The sequence below is a fragment of the Amblyomma americanum genome, chromosome 5 (assembly GCF_052857255.1).
Source record: "Amblyomma americanum isolate KBUSLIRL-KWMA chromosome 5, ASM5285725v1, whole genome shotgun sequence".
Lineage (NCBI taxonomy): Eukaryota > Metazoa > Arthropoda > Arachnida > Ixodida > Ixodidae > Amblyomma > Amblyomma americanum.
Genome location: NC_135501.1, coordinates 196,394,083 through 196,414,610, shown reverse-complemented (window position 1 = coordinate 196,414,610; position 20,528 = coordinate 196,394,083). Strand labels below are relative to the sequence as shown.

The window sequence follows — 20,528 nt, the reverse complement described above, 5'->3', positions numbered from 1 at the left end:
GCCATCATCGTCGTCATCATAAATTAGTCTCGTCTGGAGAGGCTACTATCTACAGCCCCAAGATTTGGAAGCAGAGGGTTCAGAGCCTCCAGGATATATAGTATACAACAGTCCAACTGAAAGCTTTCAAGATACCTAAAAAAAAAGGGAACCATTATTCTGCAAAATTATTAAATGTCTCTTGCCATTCTAGCCCTGTGATTCTGTCCTGCAGTTGCAGACCTTCTAAAATGCTAGAAACAAGCACTCCTCACCTGTCAGGATGTCCTTCCTGGACCAGACGCCGTGCTGTGTCTCCCAGCTGTCTGACAGTCTCAGCATAGTCATCCACAGCTGCCTCCAGGTTCTGATGCTTCTTGCGTAGCTTCTGCGCCGACGCCTCATCCCGGCCACGGTCTTCGACCATCATGTACAGCTCCTGCTCACTCATCCAGGCCTCCGCCTCACTGGCATCGAAGTAGTATTGGTGCGCCTTCTCCGAGATGAGCAGGTCCTCCCGGCGTGCGTCAAGGGCACGCCGAAGTTCCGCCCACAGCTCCTCCAGTTCCTTGGCGAGCCGCTCGAATTCAGGTCCATCTGCATGCCCTTCAGCCGCCAGACGCCGGCCATCCTCACAGATGGCCGCCACCCGAGGCTCATGGTGGTCCACCTCATGTCGAAGCGACTGCTCCTTCTTGCGGAGCATCTGTACCCCGAACAGGGACGAGCCACGGTCGGGCGACTTGACAAGAGGCATCTTCTCGGCCACCCACAACTTCTCATCCTCAACGTCACGCCGGAACTGGTAGGCTTCTTTCTTCTTGAGCAGCTCACGGCGGCGCTGCTCAAGGGGTGCCTGCAACTTCTCGAAACGCTGCTCAACAACGGCCCGTCGAGCGATGAGGTCTTCGGCTCGATTCGGGTCGAGCTTCTCTAAGTAGTGCGCCTGTCCCTGCAGGGCATCTACCTGCTTCGCCTTCTGCGCCATCTGGTTCTCCACGTCTCGCTGCCGCTGCAGAATCGTCGTCACTGAGGCCAAGTCCTGGCCCGTCTCCGAGACCAGCACCTGTGACTCGAGCTCGTCGATCCAGGAGTCGATGTCGTCGCATGTCTGCTCGTACAGTACGTGGCGGTTGTCGTCGAACAAGCGCTGGCCCTTGGCCTGCGTCGTGTCCTCCAGGTTGTTGAACTGCTGCTCCAGCTCCTGGAGCTTGGGCTCGACGAGCGGAGCCATCTCTGGCTTCTCGGCCACAAGGGCGCGCCCCGCTTGCTGGGCACGTTCCAGGCGCTCCTTGTTGGCCTGCACCTCGGCCTCAAAGGCCTGGTGGCGTGTCCACTTGGAATGCACAGTCTTGGCACTGCGGTATGTCTCATCTTGAGCCACGATCATCTTCTCCTGAATCCATTCAGTGAGCTGGTCGCAGTCCTGGAGGAATTGGTGCAATGCAAGCTGGTCGGCCAGTCGGGCCATCTGCTCGCTGGCCAATTTCCGGTTGGCATCCCTCCTGCAATGTCCGATAAGCTCATCAGCATTGCTGAAGATCTTCTGGAGAATTTCAGCTGGAGTTAGTCGGAAGACAAAGCCAGTATAACAAAGCCTAACAGAAGGCACTAATAAAACTTTCACCACACAGCCCAATCTGTTCCTGTTTGCTCCAGGATTCCACAGCAGAAGATTTAAAAAGCCTCTACCATCATACACCCGTAGAAAAAAAAAGTGGTAGGGTTTGAACAGGGTTAAACTGAGTACACGTGAGAAAGCATGTGTTTAGCGTTATTTGAAGACGACATGCAATGCACAGCAGGAGAGTGTGTTGAAATTTAACCGAGGTGTGACCAGCTACGGCGATCTCGTGCAGTGGCCAGCGAAGCTGATCTGTTCGCACCGCCGCAGGCTCGAAACCAGCCGCAGCAATATTTATTTTATTTGGTGGTGGTGAGGTTGGCCAAGGTCACCCTCAAGGTCAAGCTTCACACAATATTCTTAGTTGGAACCGTATTAAGTAGAGCTTTTGCACTAAAACGCCGCAACAAATGACCGTGGACACCTTGGCGGAATTCACGTTATGACGACTTCTTGTGAACCCACCTCTCAAGGATGGAGTCGGCCTTCTTACGGATCTTGTCGGAAGCCATGTGGCCCTCACTGCACAGCCTCTGGGCGTGCTGCACCACCGCATTGATCTTCTCGTCGTTAGCCTCCATGGTGGTGAGGAAGGCCTCGTGGCGCTTGATCAGGTCCTCCACTTGCTCCAGACTTGTCTGCACAGACACCCCCGTCCATCCAGTGCCTACTAAGCCTCTGCCCTCTCACCTTTCTGCACACTGTTCAGCAAGCAGGAACAAACACGCTTCGAGGCAAGCTGGTTCGTAATAGTAATTAATACGACCCGCCATTTTACCTACACCGTTTTTATATTATAACGCGAGGGTAGACGTTAAGGGGAAAAAATCCGGGAAAAAACTCACATTACATTAGAGTAAATACGGTATTAGTGAGGTCTTACTGTACATGTCCTCACTGAGAATAAATAACTGAAAGTGAAAATTTTCAGTTCAGCCTCATGAAATTAATGAACTCTTATTGTTTTCCTTACAAAGGTGTGAAAGCCTGCAGCGTCAGCTGTTTACTGCTCCCGCTGATCATGGCAGGAGGAACCCGTTGATAAAATCTAAACACAAGCAACAGAACAACGATACATAGCCACTGAGCTGCTATGGTGGGAGGGATGGCCGCTTCTGGTAGTGATAGAACAACACAGCGCCACTCACGGGCTGCTCGTCCTTGGCGAGCTGGTGTTCCTGGCGACTGAGCAGCACCTCGGCCTGCTTGGCGTCCCGCTGGAACAGCTGCAGGTTGAGGGACTGCGAGAGCAGTGCCTGCCGGTTCTCCCACATCTGGCGCAGCTCGGCCCAGCCGTCGCGCAGAGCCCGCAGCCGCTCGCGCAGAAACATGAACTGGGGGTCCTCGTCGGCCGCGTCCGAAGTGATGCGCTCGCCGTACTCCATCATCTTGGTGTAGTCGTCCGTGTAGTTGTCCACCTCCTGCCGGATGAGGCGGTGCTGCTCCAGCAGCCGCTCCGCCTCCTGCAGCGTGGTCGGCTCGTCCTCCGACGCGATCTCAGTCTGCGTCCGAGTCAGCCACGTCTGCAAAGAAACGTGTGGTCCAAAGGCACATGGTTAATTAACCTCCCGATTCTGGGGTCGCTGTGCTGGTGCGTGTGCAGTAACAAAAAATGTAAATTGATCCAGCTTGTTTCAGCTGCCATCAGCATCTCCTTAGATGGTTGCATGAGAGCATGAAGCCTTACGAGCATACCTGCACATCTGCACCCTCGCTTACGTGTTCATCAGTTGCCACTCTACCTAAAATAAAGTTGGAAAGATATGCAAGGCCCTGTTGGCCACGCATCTTCTTTTGAGTTACTGCATTTAGGTGTGCAGCTGTAAGCTTCGTAGAAAAAACTGACACTGCATTCTAACCAGGGTATACTAGTGTTTTTTTACTATAATAGCATGATTTTTACTATACTAGTAAGTAAAGAATATAGCACGCTTTCTGGCACAAAGGCAACGAAAAAGGAAAACCGGATAACAAATTGTTGTCATTTTTTTTTTCACAGAGCTATGAGATAAAGCTCAAACATCAGCAAGGTACCTGGCCACTGTCCTGAGTGTCTCTGCTAAGCTTAAAGGGACACTGAGGAGAAATTGAAGTTGGCTTGTATCCATAGAATAGCAGCTCCTGATCACAAAAACGCCACTCTTACTGAAAACAAAGCTATCGTAAAGTAGAAAATAGCAAGAACCAAAATACAGGTATCGACGCCACAGGCCAATCTCGCAAGTACAAGCGTAATGACTTCCTAGGACAAGAGGCGCCAGCTTGGAGGAATTTTCTTTACTTCATGGACGTCACGAATCTCTGAGGCTTGCAAAGAAAGATTGCACACCGCACCGCTAGCCGTCAGAAATCACGGAGTCCGCGTTTACGTCACGATTCACGTCACTCCGTTCTGTGACGTCGTAAGAGTTGCCGTGGCATCATAAGAGTTCCCTGAGTTTGAATCAGAGGGGCGGGAAAAACTTTTTAAACTTCGAATCCAAATTTCTTTGAAATAAATGCATCTTTCGCGCCCGGACAGGCGGCAACAAAACCATGAAATGCCGAACTATCAGATTTTGCTAACAAAAAAAAATTGATAGAGTTCTCCTCAGTGTCCCTTTAAGCAGCCATTGTACAAGCAGCAAGTTTGTATAAAATGACGAAGAGTTGACTGGACGCTACTTTCAAGATTAAGTCTGCGGAAGCCAGACTAAGAAAGACCTTGTTCCCCCCAAAGCCTCATTTTAAGCAAGTTCTCCCATATACGCAAAAGGAAGGTTTTACTCCAATGCACTGCGCCAAAGGAGGTCGGAGAGCAGGACAGAGTGCCTCGGTGTCACGGTCATACCTGGAAGTGGTCGAGGTCGCGCAGGAATCGGTGCAGGTCGCCGGCTTCTTCCAGCTTGGCATCGCGCTCCTTGAGAAGCTGTGTCAGCTGCTCCCACACCGCCTTGATCTGAAGGATGCGCTCCTGGATGGCCTCAGCCTCCTGCGAATTTGCACGATGCAGTACAGTATCAACAACCATTCCGAGCGTCTCTCCGCTACAAGTCACTATTGCTTTACTTGGCAGATGCCACATACTCCATTTTAAGGGATTCCCCTAAAGAATGAACCAACACAGTTAGAGACAACAGTAAAATGAAATCAACACCTCGTAGCACAGTGTTGTTGCATTTGCTAAATACGTACGCTTAACCATTTCTGCACCTGTCTAGTGAAGCAAGACAAAAAAAAAGTTCCTGCGATTCCAAGCAGAAACTCGAGAAACAGAACAATTAAAAACTCACAGACAGTTACCACGCCTACGTAATGCGGCATTCTGGGAAAGCTGTTCACACCGCTGAATATGGCGATCACTGCCCTACGCAGTGGCGCCTTCTCTACGCAGAAGCTCAAACGGTGCAAGCCTTAGTTCGTGCTGCTACACACAGAGGACACCACAAATCCATGCTGTCGCGAACGGCGTCACTTCCCGTTGCTCCTCTTTCTCCTATGTGTTACACCAGCGGCGCCGCACAACCGGAAACATGCCTTTACCTGCTGTTGCAGTAAAAGTCAGTCGAGTTTCCAAAAGAGTTTAATGCAGCAGTAGCTGCTTGAGAAAGTAACACAGTGCATGTGCAGAGCTACAAATGAGGTGCGGTTACAAAATGGCTGCCTGCTCACCTCAGGGTGCTCCTGCTTGATCCGCTCTGCTTCCTTGTCCAGGGCATCCAGCTGCAAAACAATTCCTCATCAATACAGGAATGCACAACAGGCTTAACGTAGAGGAAAAGGAAGACAACGGGACAATCTTCAGCGGAAGAAAGAGACGGAGAAGTCAGAGCCTGATGAAGATATGGTACAAGGTTACAATGTTACAAAGCCACGTCAACAACATGACAACTAGATAATTCAAACCTGAAGGGTTTCGAAGACGTTTGAATTATGCAGAGCTTGAATTAAGGGGAGCCGTTTCAATACATTTCATGCAGATGGGGCCAAAGCATCAGCTCAAATAAACCAGATGTTTGAATTAGGAGAGTTTGGATTAACAACAGCTTGCTGTATATATAGTAGAACAAATGATCCACCATATGAGCCTTGGACTCACAGTGTTCTTGCATGGACCAACCACGTTAACAATGAGGTAATTTAAATCCAAACATCTGCCAGTATACTGCAGCCAGTATTTACACGGTTTATGCATCTTAGAAGCCAACTTGAAAGCCAAATGAACACACAAGTGACAAAATACAGTTATACCTTGATATACCGAGGTTGCTAAAATATACAGTTTAGTTTGTACCATTCAAATTTTGCACTGAAATTCACCTCCTAGCATGGCAAAGAATCCCTAAAACATGATGCGGAGCATTTGTGAAAAAAAAAAGAAAACTTTATTTGCGGTAGAAGTTGCCCGCTACTTCTTTATTCACCATCAACAATGCCGTTATGCGTCATTCGCATGCCTATGGGGATTGCACAGAGTTCTGCTAGTGTCATCCTGCTGTAGTACTGGCAAATAGACAGGACAGATGTGAAAAACAAGGCTAGCACCTGTCCCGTATATAGTCAACTTTGCTGTGTCACCTTTGCGCTGCCACTAAGTTTGTCTCTCAGAAAGATGCACACTGTGTTTTCTGAAACAGCTCACCTTGGCTTGGATAGCGGCTAAGTCTCGCTCCATGCCCGACAGACGTCTCTGCAGGGTCATGATGCCTGTCAGGTCATCACCCAAGTCTTCGGTAGCTCGAAGCAGCTTGGTCTTCTCCTCGATCCAAGTCTGCGAGATAAAAAAAAGTTGTGTTGGACATACAACGCACACACATACCTCTTAAGTACGTACCCAAAATGACAAGCACTCTACCATCTTGTTGTTCATCGCATAACATCAACACGAACTCGAAACATAGCATTACCTCATCCTGTATACTCTGGTCTCTCACTGCTCAGATTAAGGACCCAGCAATTCAAAGACAGTTACAACCCTGAGAGCCCTTATCCACTTGTCAGAAGGTAATGACCAAACATGCCCTGCCCAGACTCCAGTTCTACTTTCTTCATTCACAGAAAGAAACAGAACCAACAGCTCTCAGCAAAACTACTCACAATGGTCTCCCGGCACTCGACGTGGAAGGTCTGCACGCCGTGGGCCGATGCAATGTTGTCCCGCTTTTTCTCGGCAGCGTCCCGAAGGGCCGCCCAGCTCTGGTTGAGCGAGTTCTGCTTGGTCAGCACTTCCTCCGCATTGGGGTGCTCCACGCTGAGCAGCTGCCGAGCCAGCTGGTTCACGACAGCCACACGCGAAGCGCTGTTGTTCATCTCCTGCTCGAAGCCCTCGAATCGGTGCCGCATCACTTCCGTGTCCTCGGCATCCCTCGTCAGCACCATGCTGTCGAGCATCTTGTTCTTCTCCTCGATCCATTGGTGCACACCGTCCGCCTCGTTCAGAAGCGTGTGCAGCGAGAGGGCGTCGAGCAGGCGCTGCTTTCGCAGGCGGCCCAGGTCCAGGAGGTCCTTGTAACGACGGTCGATGGAGGCCAGACGCTCCAGGACTGCAGGCGACTCCCTTTCCGCCAGAGCACCCGCCTGAGCGTGCAGGGCGTCGATGGCCTGTGCATAGCTCTTGAGCTCCTCCATGACCTCCTTGTGCTTCTTGAGCAGTGACTGAACGTTGGCCTCGTCCCGGCCTACATCGTCGCTCGAGACCAGCATGAGCGTGTCCAGCATCCAGGTGTCGACATCGTCGGCGTCAGCGAAGAACTGGTGGAAGTCGAGGGCCTTGGCGAGGCGCTCAGCACGCTGCGCCTGCAGCTGTCGCAGCCGGTCCCAAGCGGCCAGGACCTCAGCGGAACGCTCAGCCACCCTCTCCGAGCCAGGCATGTCTTCCGCGGCCAGCGACTCACCAGACCGCACCACGGCCTGAAGCTGCTGTTCGTGGGCTGCCAGCTCGTCCTCCATTGCCTGCAGGTGCCAAAGAAAAAAAAGAAATACAGCTCATGAGCAAAGTGCGCTCCCAATTTGCCAGAGCGTGTGGATATAACTTTGCCGTTAGTGCAAAAGCAAAAAGTTAAACGGTGAACACAAACAAGATACTGAGCAAAAGTTGACCAGATATGTCTTATATGTCCAGAAGTGAAAGAAAGGCGGTGTCAGCCATGCATATCTCAAGCAGTCGTTTTGCAGAAAGGTTTCAGAGTAGGGGTATGCAAATATTCGAAACTTAGAGTAGTTTACAAATAGTGTTTGCTATTCGATTTGCACCGCATTTTCACTATTTGAACCCACTAAACATTCAGAAATTGCGAATTTCCTTTCCATCTATACTCATGGCGAAACATCGCGACATTTCCAAACAGCAGTATCTTGCACTTGTCGCATTAGTTAACTAACTAGCCCATGCGAGGTAATGCTAGGCCTCGCATTAAAATCAATGCATTGAGGGCCATTGATAGCTGCCACTGAGCGCTTGCGGGTCAGAAACCGAAGTGCAGTACCACGTGGCACATCACCATATTGTGCAACAATGCAGTCAACAACTGGCTGTGAACCTGACTATAGTGGCGATCTTCTTGTGTTTGATACTACTAAAGAGACTTGACATGCACGAAAGTGGCCTGGCTGGTGGAGAACAGCGGAAGGGGCGTTGCTGTGGACCATGTGTGCACAGCTACAGTTGTTTCGTGGCAACCATTATGATCAGTCTGTGTTTCCTTCAGTAAGAAACTAGAAACTGCGTGTTTTAGGCCACAAAGAAAAACGTGTATGACAGAAACGTCGGCCTCGAAGCCAGCCCACACAGTCATACCACATCTAACGGCGCAATTTTGCTTTTGCGTCTTCCATTCACAACAGCGTCTGGGCCCACCATGGGGCGTGCAGTCCAGCCCAGTACAACCATATGGGAGGATTAAGCGGGATTCGTGTCGCCATGAACGCTGCGTTTCAGGCGGCGTTCCGTGACCACATTTTGTCTGTAGGCATTGCGAGGGAGCGCGAAAGGAATGGTTCCGCTCCCGTTGCACGTCAGGTTGCTGCTCTTGCGTCCGTTTGATGATCAGTCTTGTTGCATGTTGCCAGAAGTGCCCTGCGCCTTGCCCCGCTGATAATCAATCACCGACGTCTCTCCCATTAAAAAGAGGTAACTGGACACCTTACTATGCTTCATGACAGCATTCAGTAAGCTCCTTTATCATGTGAGCGCAAACTGGCATATCGCACTACTATTTTAACTCAATGCGATTGTTAAAATGATTGTGAACAAGGTGTTAGTCTAAGAAAAAAGTTATTACTATTACTACTACATGGTTCCCCGTCCCATATTTAATGCCTGGTAGGCTTTACAGGTACAGTGAATTATGCTGATGATGGGTAAAAAGAAAATTTGTTTGCAATATATCTGTTTCTTTTTATAGCTGTGTTCTGTGGAAAAACATCTGTCTTTAGTTTAAACTACTTGCACTATTATTAGATAATATTCAGAACTATTCGACATATTCAGTTCGATTTGCAACCAATCTTTACTACTCATATTCGATTGCAACCAAAAACTTGATATTCGCACACCACTATTTAAGAACCGTAAAGCTATGGCTCCACATTGTATAACTGCTCCACTATGAAGGGTTCACTGGCAGTCACTGATGCTTACAAACTACGGGAAACTCAGAGTTCACACATTCTGCAGCTATAGTAACCAAATGGAATGCTTCCTCAATTTGGCCGAAGTGATCCCGATTCTCACGTAGATCAGATTTTACAACAGACCGTGAGCACAAAGTGAATGCGAAGCATCGCTTCTTTCGCGCTCTTCACCCCTGAAGAGCAGCAGTCAAAAAGCATGTCCCCATTCCTGACCTTGTTCTTGGAGATCAGCAGGTGCACCATGGTGAGGTCATGCCCCAGCTCAAGCGAAGACAGGATGCGGTCCTTCTCCTCGATCCAGGCCTGCTCCTCAGCCATGTCCCAGTAGAACTGCCACAGGCGCCGCGAGTCTTCCAGCCGGCGCCTGCGCTCGGTAGCCAGGGCCAACAGTTCGGCGTACGCCTCCTCCAGCTGCTTCACCCTTTCCGCCACCAGCGGATCGGCGGGCGCCTGCGCGATGGCAGCCCGCACCCGCTCCCCGAGCACGTTGACATCCGCCTCGAGCAGAGAGTGCTTCTGCAGCAGGTCTTCGACGCCCATCAGGTGCTGGCCCAAGTCTGGGCAGGCCAGCCGTGCCTTGAGCTCCTCCATGGCGTCCACGATGTACAGCATTTCCTGAAGGCCCTGCTGCAGTTGCAGGCATGCCTCGAGACGCGCCCGCCGCCCACGTAGCAGCTCCAGTAAGTAGCTCCACAGGCGCAGAACATTGTCCTTCCTGCATCGGGGCAGAGCCACGCAGAGTCGATCTCACAATCGAGGGAATACTTAACCAGTAACAGCAACCTGAACGCAGCCATCAGGCAACCAAGCAAAGCTATTAAAGGGACCCAGAAAGGGGGTCTCAATACAGGTGCGATATGTCAGGGATGTTAAAAGACAACGGTTCATAATTATCCCCCAGCAAGAATTATTTTAATGCGTTTCGTGCAAGCTGTTATATGCAGACAAAATTTGAACTTCCCCGTCTTCGCGTCTTTCCCTCTCCTCTCGCAAGCCAAAATGGCGGCGCTCCTCCGCTGGCTCCACTCACTCAGCCTCTTCCCTACATCCGCCGGCTGCGGCGCGCGCAGTGCCGCGGCAGCACGTGATGTCTGAAAGAATTTGGCGCTGTGAACCAATGCTAACCCCCCGGCTGCTGACGTCATTTGCAAGACGCGACGTCGTCTGCCAGGTTTTCGTGCGAAAGCCGGGCACCACGCGTCGCCGCGAGGTGCGAAAGCGGGAGTTTTTAAAAATGTATTGTAAATTTCCCGCTCGCTTTTGAGGTCTCGTACGCCGCATGGATGCTCGGTGGCCTTTACATAGTGCAAGCATTTTAAAGCCAAGCTCAAACACTCCTTTCTGTGGCCCTTTAAGGAAAGCAGAGCTCGTCTGCATCTTTCTTGTATGTATGCCTCCCTATGTTCCTGTTTGTTTCTTCTTGCCAGCGTTTCAAGTCTCAGAGTGGACCAACTAGCCTGCCAGAAAGCACAGCCCCCGTCAAAAGTACACAGCCCAAGGGGTTTGCTTTTAAGCTGTTTAGCGCGGCTCCCTAGAATATCTGTCAGTTCAAAGCTTCGGAGGATTGAGAACGCAAACCCATTCCTCGTTCAAGAGATTATGGTTGTTGAGGATGCATAACGAGGCACGCTGCAGGCCTCGCAAGCAAACCCCTTGGGCTGTATACTTTTGACAGGGGCTGCACTTTAAAGCTACACATCTTTCTCAAGTCTTCGTAATCGAAAAAAATATTAACCTTGTTCAAAGAATCTAAGCTGGGACAATCAAAAGAATAGGGTAGTTGCTCTGTGCTCAACTAGGGAAAGCTAGCACATGCCCCCCCGAACTAAGACAGCAACATCAAGCGACAGCAACCCAGTACATGAACATTACGAAAGCAGAGTAAGTCAGGCAAAGTGTAGAAAGATTACACCAGAACAGAGACGAAGTTTAATCTACCAACCAAACTAACCACGATGGCCAGCAAATGGAAGTGTGAGACAGAATTAATCAAACGGCAGCAAAAATAATGTGAGTTCCGAGAGTTTAATGCAATGCACCGAGGTCGAGAAGACAGCAATCAGTAGAGTTAAAATCAACCTGACCTATGCCGTACAGTCACGAAGTGCATAGCGATTCCCATGCCCAACGTCTGCGCCATCTTTTCTCTGAGATGCACTGGGCTAAGATCACACATAAGGCTTTTTGAAAATACCCAGAAATGCAGTGATAGCCCATAGGGTGATGCATAACTTAAACGGGACACCACAGAAGACAATTTCATCGAATTATAGCTTTCACGAAAAACTGATTATCTGGCTCTCTCTAACTATGATGACATTTTTCCGGCATCAAAAGAAACACTTATAGCTGAGAAAATGGGATTTAAAAATCTTCCCGCCAGTTGAATCAAACTCACAACATCCTTAACAAAAGGGACGGGTTGCCAGCGTTTTTGAAGTGAATGGTGGTGTAGCATATCCTCAGGGATCAGTGTTTAAAATCGGTGTCAACATGTGCATTTTACTTGCGAAATCAGCCATAGATGATGACACCAGTATATCGGTTTTTTGGTCTTTTCTGCTTTATAAAAGCTCACATTTTCGTTGAGTGATTAGAACGCTGCACCCTGCCCATACAGGCCAAGTTCCGTTGTGTCTGGTGACAGCGATTGAATGAAAATGTAGTAAGCTTTTACGAGTTTGTGTGCTTAACTTTTAGTCTGCCCTCAAATAAAGCCACGCTGTAAAACAGTACGAAGCAGGCACACTTGACATAGGAATCGATCGATCGATCGATAAATCAATCAATCAATCAATCAATCAATCAATCAATCAATCAAGTTGTGGCTTTCTGAACACATTGGCATGCACCTCCAATATTATATGTTCAGAAATTCACCTAACATAACAGTGGGCGCAGGACAGGGGATAAAACTATGAAGCAGTTGCAATGGCGAGGACAGATACACCTTGTCTCTGTGGAGCTGCTCGGTATCAATGCACTGACATGTCCCCTGCCATATTTCAGCTCAGATATCTATTACTCAAACGGACACTCTGGGTGCTTCTCGGGGTTCACATATTTTAATGAAACTTTCGCTGGATCTTTTCCTCCCCATCCTGATTATTTCCACCCAGTTTGGCAGCCGTGCGAGAATTCAGTCCAATGCAAACAGATTTTAAAGTTTGGCATTTCTGCTGATTTCTGCGGAAAACATTGCGTTTGCGACGTCACAAACGTAATCTTACTTTACTGCCCACTCCCCACATTAAACAAATTTTGAGCCTAGCATTAGATTGTCTTAACCATTATATGAATGAATCCATCATTTCCAGTCGCTATTTCAGCTATTCAATGCCCGTATAAGCGTTTTTCTGTATCTGACGTCATCACTGCATCAACCGAAACATCGTTCCTGGCCAAGAACGAAGTAGTTTCAGTTTTGGTCTGATATTTTTTTGTTTCTTTTGCCGGAGACGGGACCCCCAGGAATAAGATACGATCATTAACTAAAAATGTTCGAAAAACCCTCCAGGTTGCCCTTAACTAAACGTCAGATCTGGCTGGACACTAAGGAGGCTCCAACAGGCTTATAAAAAAAAACACGTGGTCATATAATGCGCCTTAATTGCGCTCAGCCACTTATTACGTCTTGCTTCCTACTGCTTACAGTCAATATTCAAGACAACTTTAACAACAGGGTGTAGAACTGGGCTGTTTGGTTTATACAGCCTAAAAAGCATGATCCAACACATACAGCAGAATGTTGCCCACCCAAAGGGCACTAATAAAAGTGAGTGTAAGCTGTGAGAGCCAACAGCTCAAACACGAGGCATTCACAACACTGAAAAGCCAAAATAGCTGTGGCAGCCGTCTCACAATAGAATGCACGGCACATTACTCAGCCCAACATGCACGCATTGTTTTTGACTTCGCAACAGAGAGCGTTCACCTCTGTGCAACTACGCTCACACTCAGTCACAGCTGCAAGCGTCGCGCCATCAGTCAGTCACTGTCACAACAAAAGAATGTCTATTTAACTCTCCTCTATCCTTATTGTGCAGGCAACAAACCACGGCTAGAAAAGGACGGTGTTTCAGAGCAGTTAACCCCACAAGGTGTAAAACACAAATATTTTTTCAAACACTTTCTTACTACTAGCGCTACAACTATTGCTACTACTATCACTACTTTTTCATACAAAACAACAGATCCAGAATGTTTACTCAGAAACACAACTGGCAACGTAAGCGAATGCCAAATACAGCTCTGCAGAACCAGCAGACTTTGGCCTGGTCTTTCTAACTTCTCATAAGCAAATCTGCAATGCATGAATTTGCAGCATACACCCAGAGCAATACTAAGTTCCCTTCCTTCACAAACCCCACAAAAAGGTGAAATGGCAGCACGCCGCACCTGGCATTGATCCGGTCCACGTCGTGGTATCCTTCAGCCTCGAGTTCACGTGCCACAGCCAGCACGGCCTGCACCCGTTCTTCGTAGGCCAGGATGTCCGTCTCGATGGCCTCGTGCTTCTTGGCGGCCGCCTGTGCAGACGCCAGGTCCTGGCCGAAGTTGTCCTGCGACACCAGCCGCTGGTTCTCGGCCAGCCACGTCTCACGCATGCCAGCCTTGCGGTCAAAGCGCGCCGCCAGCTGTTCCAGCTTCTCCTGCCGGATCAGCTCCTCGCGCAGCGCCAGTTCCCGCTCGTGCTCCGCCTTCTCCAGCCGCTCCCACGCCCGGTTGATGTCGGCGATCAGCTTGCCCTCGCGCGGAGTGTACGGCCGTTGGTTGTTGGCCCGAAGCTGGCTTTGCAGCGCAAACAGCAGCACTTCCAGGTTGCCCTTTTCTTCGAACTTGACGGGCTTCTCGGTCGTCCGGTAGGCGTTGAAGGAGAGCAGCTGCTGCTGCACACCGATGAGCGAGTTGGCGAAGTGCCGGTCAGACAGCGCCACGATGGTCTCTTCGATCCATCGGAGCAGGTCCGAGGTGAGGCTTTCGTATTCGCCGATCAAGCGATCGTTCTCCATGGCCGACCCGATGACCTTCCCGATACGCTTGCCCTGCACCGTCTCGGCCTTCATCTTGGAGAAGTAGTGGTAGTAGGTGACCACGTAGGTGATGATGGACTTCTCATCTGGGTTGTCCACAAACACGTCCTCGGCATCAAGGAGTCGAGTGAGACCAAGCTTCTGCTCGGCAGTGGTGAATGCATTGTTCAGGTTGTAGATGGCGTTAGAGCGGGACAGCTTGTCGTACTGGATTAGGTCAGGCCTGGAAACCAATAAGTTTGACGTGCTCAACTAGAAAGCTAACAATGCTAGCACCAAGGGTTAAAAAACAATCACAGATCAGATTTGCGGCTGAGCTACTAATACAGCATAACAGTAAAAGCAATGGTTTATCATTGGCGAAAAAGATCAACACAGCGCAAAAGGCTTGTGTGGCCCCATACAATTTTGATGACAACAGCAAGCATCAACACCAAGCTGTAAGTGAAATCTTAAGAATAAAAATATACAATGATATTTCTTACAAGCCTGACAATAGACTAAGTTTACTGAGAAATGAAGTGCAAGCGAACGCTGAGCTCACCCTGAAACAAACTGGTAATATGTCACAAAAGCACGTGGGCTCGGACCTCCAGCATCAAAGCTGCAAGTCTGCTGCAGCATGTACCAGTTGCATGCCACAGAGTTAAGATTTCCATGACACATGCTCTGCCATGGTTGTGGCCATATAAAAAACAGCCACATCTACACTTCAGCTCACAGTATGTTATCCCTGAATGAAAAAGAAAACACAGGGGCTGACTCGACAACACATGAACGTACCAACAAAAAGTTTTCCTGTGACATTCTAATCAGCAATGCTCAATGCGGTTCTAATCAGCAATTTTAAATACATTTGCATACCCCCATTTACAGTGTCCAAACTTCCTTTTACATGGCCGCGACATCTCCGATACCAATTAAAGCCATCAGTCCCAAATGAAAATTCTCAGCAGCCTCTCACCTATGCTTGTGGATGAGTGCATTGAAGGCCAGGCCATCACGCCAGCTGGTGGTAAAGTTGCGCACATTAACGTTGGGGTAGCCAGCAGTCTTCATCTGGCACCACAGCAGCAGGGCATCCTTCGCAGACTTGGTCTCCTGGTTGTCCACCTGCTCGATGGTGATGTCTTGGATCTGCAACGAGACGGAGAAGTCTTGCTGCTCAGTGCCGGCACCACATATACACAAGGCTGGAGCAACTGATACTATATTACATGGTACTTATGATAGAATTTTTTGCTCTGAAATGGCGGTCGTCACTGCTCCTTACCCATACCATATGATTCAAATAGACTAAACCCCCTCCCCCATCACCTTCCCCCATTAACATTCCACCTTCCAGAACAGGGGTTCTCAACGTCTCAATGTTTTTGGCCCTGGGGAAACCCAAGAGCATTTAAAAGGTGCTGACTGCCCCACACGTCTTGGCTTCCATAGCTTTCTGCTTTATATGCATGCAAAATAGAGCCCGCAGATGTACAATCCTAAAGGAAAAAAGCCAAATTCGATTTATAATGACTGGCAGTATAGCCTGCTACTACAAGCAACTACAGTATGGTCGGTCTAAAACTAAAATTGCTAAAAGAAAGGCAAAAGCTCAGGCTCGCATATGTTTAGCTGCTCGCAGGACTCAAAAATAACTCCAAGGAACCCAAGGGATACACACAATCCAGTCTAAGAACCCTTTAACCCTTTTCTATAAAACAGCCTTCATCAAGGGTTCGAGCGAAATATTCTACAAGCCTCAATGGAAACCAAATGCGAATGCGAGGCCATATGCAATAAATAGGCAAAGCAGACTAACTCCAAAAGGGCACCGACTTGGTGGCTCAGTTAACAGCCACCTCAGAAAATAAGACTAACAGGCCTTGTGTCTCAAATATTAACTACTCAGCTAAAAGCGTGCAAAAGTAAAACCTTCTGCGCCTTCCATCCGGCGCCACTAAATGGCATGGGAGTCCACACATCTGCACTTTGCCGACAGATACAATGAGATATGCAACTGAAACGGAACCTGGAAACGCAAGATGATGGTCCAGATGAGACCCAGGGTGAGACGCGAGTTGCCGTCGACAATGTCGTGTGAGCCCAGGTTCTCAAGGTGGACGCGCTGCTCCTTGAGGAAGGTCAGCGCCTTGTCCACGTTCTCAAGGCAGTGGATCTTCATCTTGCCCTTCGTTGGTTTTTGCTGCACCGGGGGTAGACAATAAATACTCACTGCCGTATACAACATTATTGTTCGGAAACATGAACTCTTTCGATCAATGTCCCGGGGTTGTGAAATGGTTCAAAGCTAAGAAGTCTGCAAGGTCAACAGCGGTCCTCTGTTGCGGTTGCCACACAGCTCGCTTTAGCCACTGCACGGTTCAACTGGTGCCAGCACTCTTCTCTCTATTAATTACACTACAGAATACTAAACGATAATACGTCCATATTAAAGAAAAAGAACTGCAGGGCTCTTTGAACGAAACATGAAACAATATTTCAGGTCCCTTTTCTATTAGGAGCACCCCAAGTCGAAGTACCAAGATGCAGTCGCATTCTAATCTTTAAAAAAAAAAAGATGCGTGAAGTGTGTCGCATTCCCAGTCAGGTTTCAGCCACAGTTCACCCAAGGTGGCTGCGGTATTAAACAACAACTGAGCTTTGGAACATTAAATGCAAACAAAATGCATGAAATGAGCCCAAGCTGTTGGTAAATTAGAAGTCCTTTTTGTGTGACCACTTGATGACAATGAAAAGGCAGCTGAAATGTTTTATACAATCTAGGTGTATACATCTCTCCAAGCTATGTAAAAAATTCGAAAACTGACAAACAACAAAAAAAAAATTCTAGCTCATGACTATGACAATGTACATTTTCCTCTGTATCCCCTCTACAATAATGTCCTCAATGGGTGCTGTCGGTATCAAAATAAATAAACAAAAATGAACTTCAGTAATCCATCGTGCACATGTGATGCCGCTGGCCCCTTTTCATTTAGCAGCCACGAAAAGTAGGAATTTCACGTGTGCTTTCACAATACACACAAAACAGACACCACACAAACAATTGAGTTTAACTATAAAAGAACTGCACAAATTAGAAGTGGTGCGACCAGTGGCTTTATGAAAGGCTGCACGCAACCCGCCATCACACTTCATGCATTATGGGCTGCTATCTGCTAGCAGCTATCCTGAGAAGTACTTGAGATTACACAGCCATGTTATGTGGCGGCAAGTGATGTGTGTGCTCAGCGCGATACTACTTTGGTCCAACTCTTGGCATCCTACCTCTAAGAGTGGTTGCAGACCACCTAGTGCACCTAGTCTCAAGAACAGTCACCTTCGAATATAAGCAGCTCATGCTGACGGGGAAAAACGATAACAGGCTTCCAAGGAGCCTGACTATACAGGCATGCGGTTTATAAAGGGGTTAGTAAACATATGCTCATGTCACAAATTAGAGGCAGACCAACTTGGCAACAGTGATCGCAGTGCGAAATTACAAGCCACTTGTCGATAGTGCCCTGTCTGGTATTCTCACTGTCAGGAGCTAAACATGCCCACCAACCAATAAAAAAACAAAGCATGCGTACAAGAGTATTGAATATTGATTGAACTGCAGTGCTTTGCAAGAATACACAGACATTCTACATGAGTGCCGCCTATGGTATTTCCGCACGGGAAAAAGTTGCAAAATAGTAATGGCACATGTAGACTGTGAGCCACCCACATTCCTCAACGAAAGTGATAACGGTGTCGTTTTTTGAGAAGCTAGTTTCTTGAGACGGGTTCAAAAACAAGTCATATCTTATCACTGGGCACATATCTCACAAAATGGCTGCAAGCAAGTGCTGCACAGAATGTTAGGACGGGCTATCTATACCTCTCTCTTTTATCATCAATATGAAAATGAACCTGCAATGCGTGTCAGACATGCATGACAAGACAGCAAGCAGTGCTTTCACAGCAGGTACACCATGCTGCCAGCAGAGAGAATAAAGGACGGCATGCGCACGGAAGTTCATCTGAATTTCAAAACAGCCACAGTGTCACAGTGACGCTCCCGCTGTCTTGTCTGTGCTTAGTGACGCACCCATGTGTTCCCATTTACAAATCACTTCACTGTATTACTGCCCTCAGTAGGGTCAAGGGTGACTGCACAAACTTAATTGTGGCTCTGATCAATACCATGTTTCGCAGCTACAAGGAGGGAGCCTTGCTGTTCCTGCAGTGGTCAGCACTGCCTTTGTTTTCGTTATCATCTTTGGTGTCTCTTCTGTTCGCACAAGTGTACGATACGAGTCCAGAAGCATGCATAGTGGCGCATCACATTCCTATAGCCAGTGCAAGCCACACCAATGGAAAAATTTAGAGAGCGAAGGCCAGCCAAAAAAGCACAACACATGGCAAGCAATGTGAATATGGCAAAGCTCATTTCCCATCCCTGGAAAGCACAACACAGATTAGTGCCACAGTTCAAACCTAGCTTGTGCATGGTATGTCACACAGAGTGCTACGTGGAAGGGCAGCAAAATGCAGATGCAATTAAGTTACCTTTTATCCAAAAGAATCAGTGAAACAGCAATTGTACGGCACTGGGAGAAAGTGCACCTTCTGACAGTTCCAAGACAAGGAGTAAAGAAAGCGGAATTAAGGCATACTGTGGGGTTCGGCACTAGTTATCTGATATGTGGCTGATGGCACATTACAGACATCTCGGAACCCTGAAGCAACTGTATCTATTTCTAGCAATCCAGCACCAATGCTGCTTTCGCACAGTGCAAGTCCAATGCTGCAGCTTGCTACTGCATGAGGCATGCATGAGTTCTGCACAGTGGCGTTGCCCGTCACGTGCTTAACACAGCAGCTTCAGAGTTTATAATCCACAAAATGCAACATTGCAAGAATAAGAGTAGTATGTAAGTCAATTGAGAAATGCGCTGCCCTGTTGAAATGACCAAGGTATGCATGTAAAATAATTCCTAAGACATGTGTACAGGTTGTTCAGTATAATGGTATTTAGAGGAGACAAACGCAGAAGTACACACTGCTTGTTATAATGACACTTAAGAGACAAAAGCAAGGGACATTAACTGAATCTCTTTTTGCGTCAACCTCGCCTTCTCTCGCGTGAGGTGCCACACCTTCCGGAAAACCGAAACTTGCCACCGCTTTCGGTTCCTGCGCCAGCGTGCTGCGACTGAGCGCGGACAACGGCATGCGGGGTGAGAATGAGAGGTCGTTACCAGCTTCTCGCCGGAGAGAATCTCGAGAAGCTTGATGAGCATCTTGCCATCGCGCATGTCCGTGGTCAGGTCGGTGATGCGACAGTTGGCCCGAACCAGATGAGAGTTGACCCACTTGCAGAAGGTTTTGCGCTGCACCATTTCACGCTCTTCTGCGCAATACAAGAAGAGCAGCATGTGTGAGCGAAACCCTGGGCTGGGAAGCCACACAACCGCGCCCACCTGCCAAGGCTTTGATGCGCGACCGTTCGAAGAGTCGCGACGAGCTGTTGCCGCCGTCGTAGTCGTAATCGTCCATCTCCTGGGCGTTGGCCGTGCTGGGGTCCCAACGGATCCCCACGGAGATGTCCGTGGTCATGTTGACCTGCGAGAAAGCCGACGACGCCAAGGTCAAGCCCCGCACTCATCGTCTGCCCCGCCCGGATAGAGCGGCATCGCGGGGGCTGTAGCACGGCCGGCCGCACCTCGCCCTGCAGTCCTAACCCTCGGCGACGCTAGGAGGGCGTCGGCGTCGAAACCATCGCGTCGCCGACAAAACTGGGTGCCTGACACTCGGCCCATGACACACGCGCGTCTAGCCGGCGACATCTGGCATCGTTAGGAGTCGGCCGTAGAGGGCGATCGAGCCAAGCCTTCGCGGCAGAGCGGTCTGCTCCGAGAGTGAAACCTACAACCGCCATGTTTGATGCGGGATGCACCGAGACGCGGCACCGCGGCGGCCGCTTGTTCCGCGTCCGGCAGGAAGACGTCGGGGAGGAACTTACCGTTGGTCCTGGGACGCGGTTATCCGACTGCGGCTCACGGAAGAGAGTCCAATGCTCCGACTATCCGGCCGCCCCGATCCGGCCACTCCCGTCAATGGTGATGAGCTTCCGTAGGTGACTGCGCGGGAGAGGAGGAAGGACGACTCCGGGATGGCGCGACCCCGCCCTGCACGCGACGCGACGCGCCCCGCCACCTCTAGCCACGCGCGATCAATATAAAGCGCCAGCTGCAACCTGGCCGGACTAGGCTGGCCGGCCGGATTTGTTGGCGACGTCAGCGAAA

At 49.2% G+C, this 20,528-nt stretch overlaps 1 protein-coding gene across 5 annotated transcripts in view; it reads right to left on the bottom strand.

The window, feature by feature from the left end:
- The window catches only part of beta-Spec (spectrin beta chain), a 40,973-nt gene extending 20,590 nt beyond the window's left edge, over window positions 1–20,383 (bottom strand). For all 5 annotated transcript variants that reach the window (XM_077666282.1, XM_077666283.1, XM_077666285.1 and 2 more), the window contains exons 1-14: window positions 20,246–20,383; window positions 19,704–19,845; window positions 19,482–19,633; window positions 16,265–16,438; window positions 15,212–15,384; window positions 13,613–14,470; window positions 9,428–9,929; window positions 6,680–7,534; window positions 6,225–6,353; window positions 5,255–5,305; window positions 4,434–4,574; window positions 2,752–3,126; window positions 2,069–2,241; window positions 255–1,484 (exon numbers count right to left, since the gene is read on the bottom strand). In XM_077666282.1, the coding sequence (XP_077522408.1) occupies window positions 255–1,484; window positions 2,069–2,241; window positions 2,752–3,126; window positions 4,434–4,574; window positions 5,255–5,305; window positions 6,225–6,353; window positions 6,680–7,534; window positions 9,428–9,929; window positions 13,613–14,470; window positions 15,212–15,384; window positions 16,265–16,438; window positions 19,482–19,633; window positions 19,704–19,839 (4,949 nt within the window). In that variant the 5' untranslated portion in view covers window positions 19,840–19,845; window positions 20,246–20,383. The remainder of the gene's footprint in view (window positions 1–254; window positions 1,485–2,068; window positions 2,242–2,751; window positions 3,127–4,433; window positions 4,575–5,254; window positions 5,306–6,224; window positions 6,354–6,679; window positions 7,535–9,427; window positions 9,930–13,612; window positions 14,471–15,211; window positions 15,385–16,264; window positions 16,439–19,481; window positions 19,634–19,703; window positions 19,846–20,245) is intronic.
- Between the last annotated feature and the right edge of the window lie 145 nt (window positions 20,384–20,528).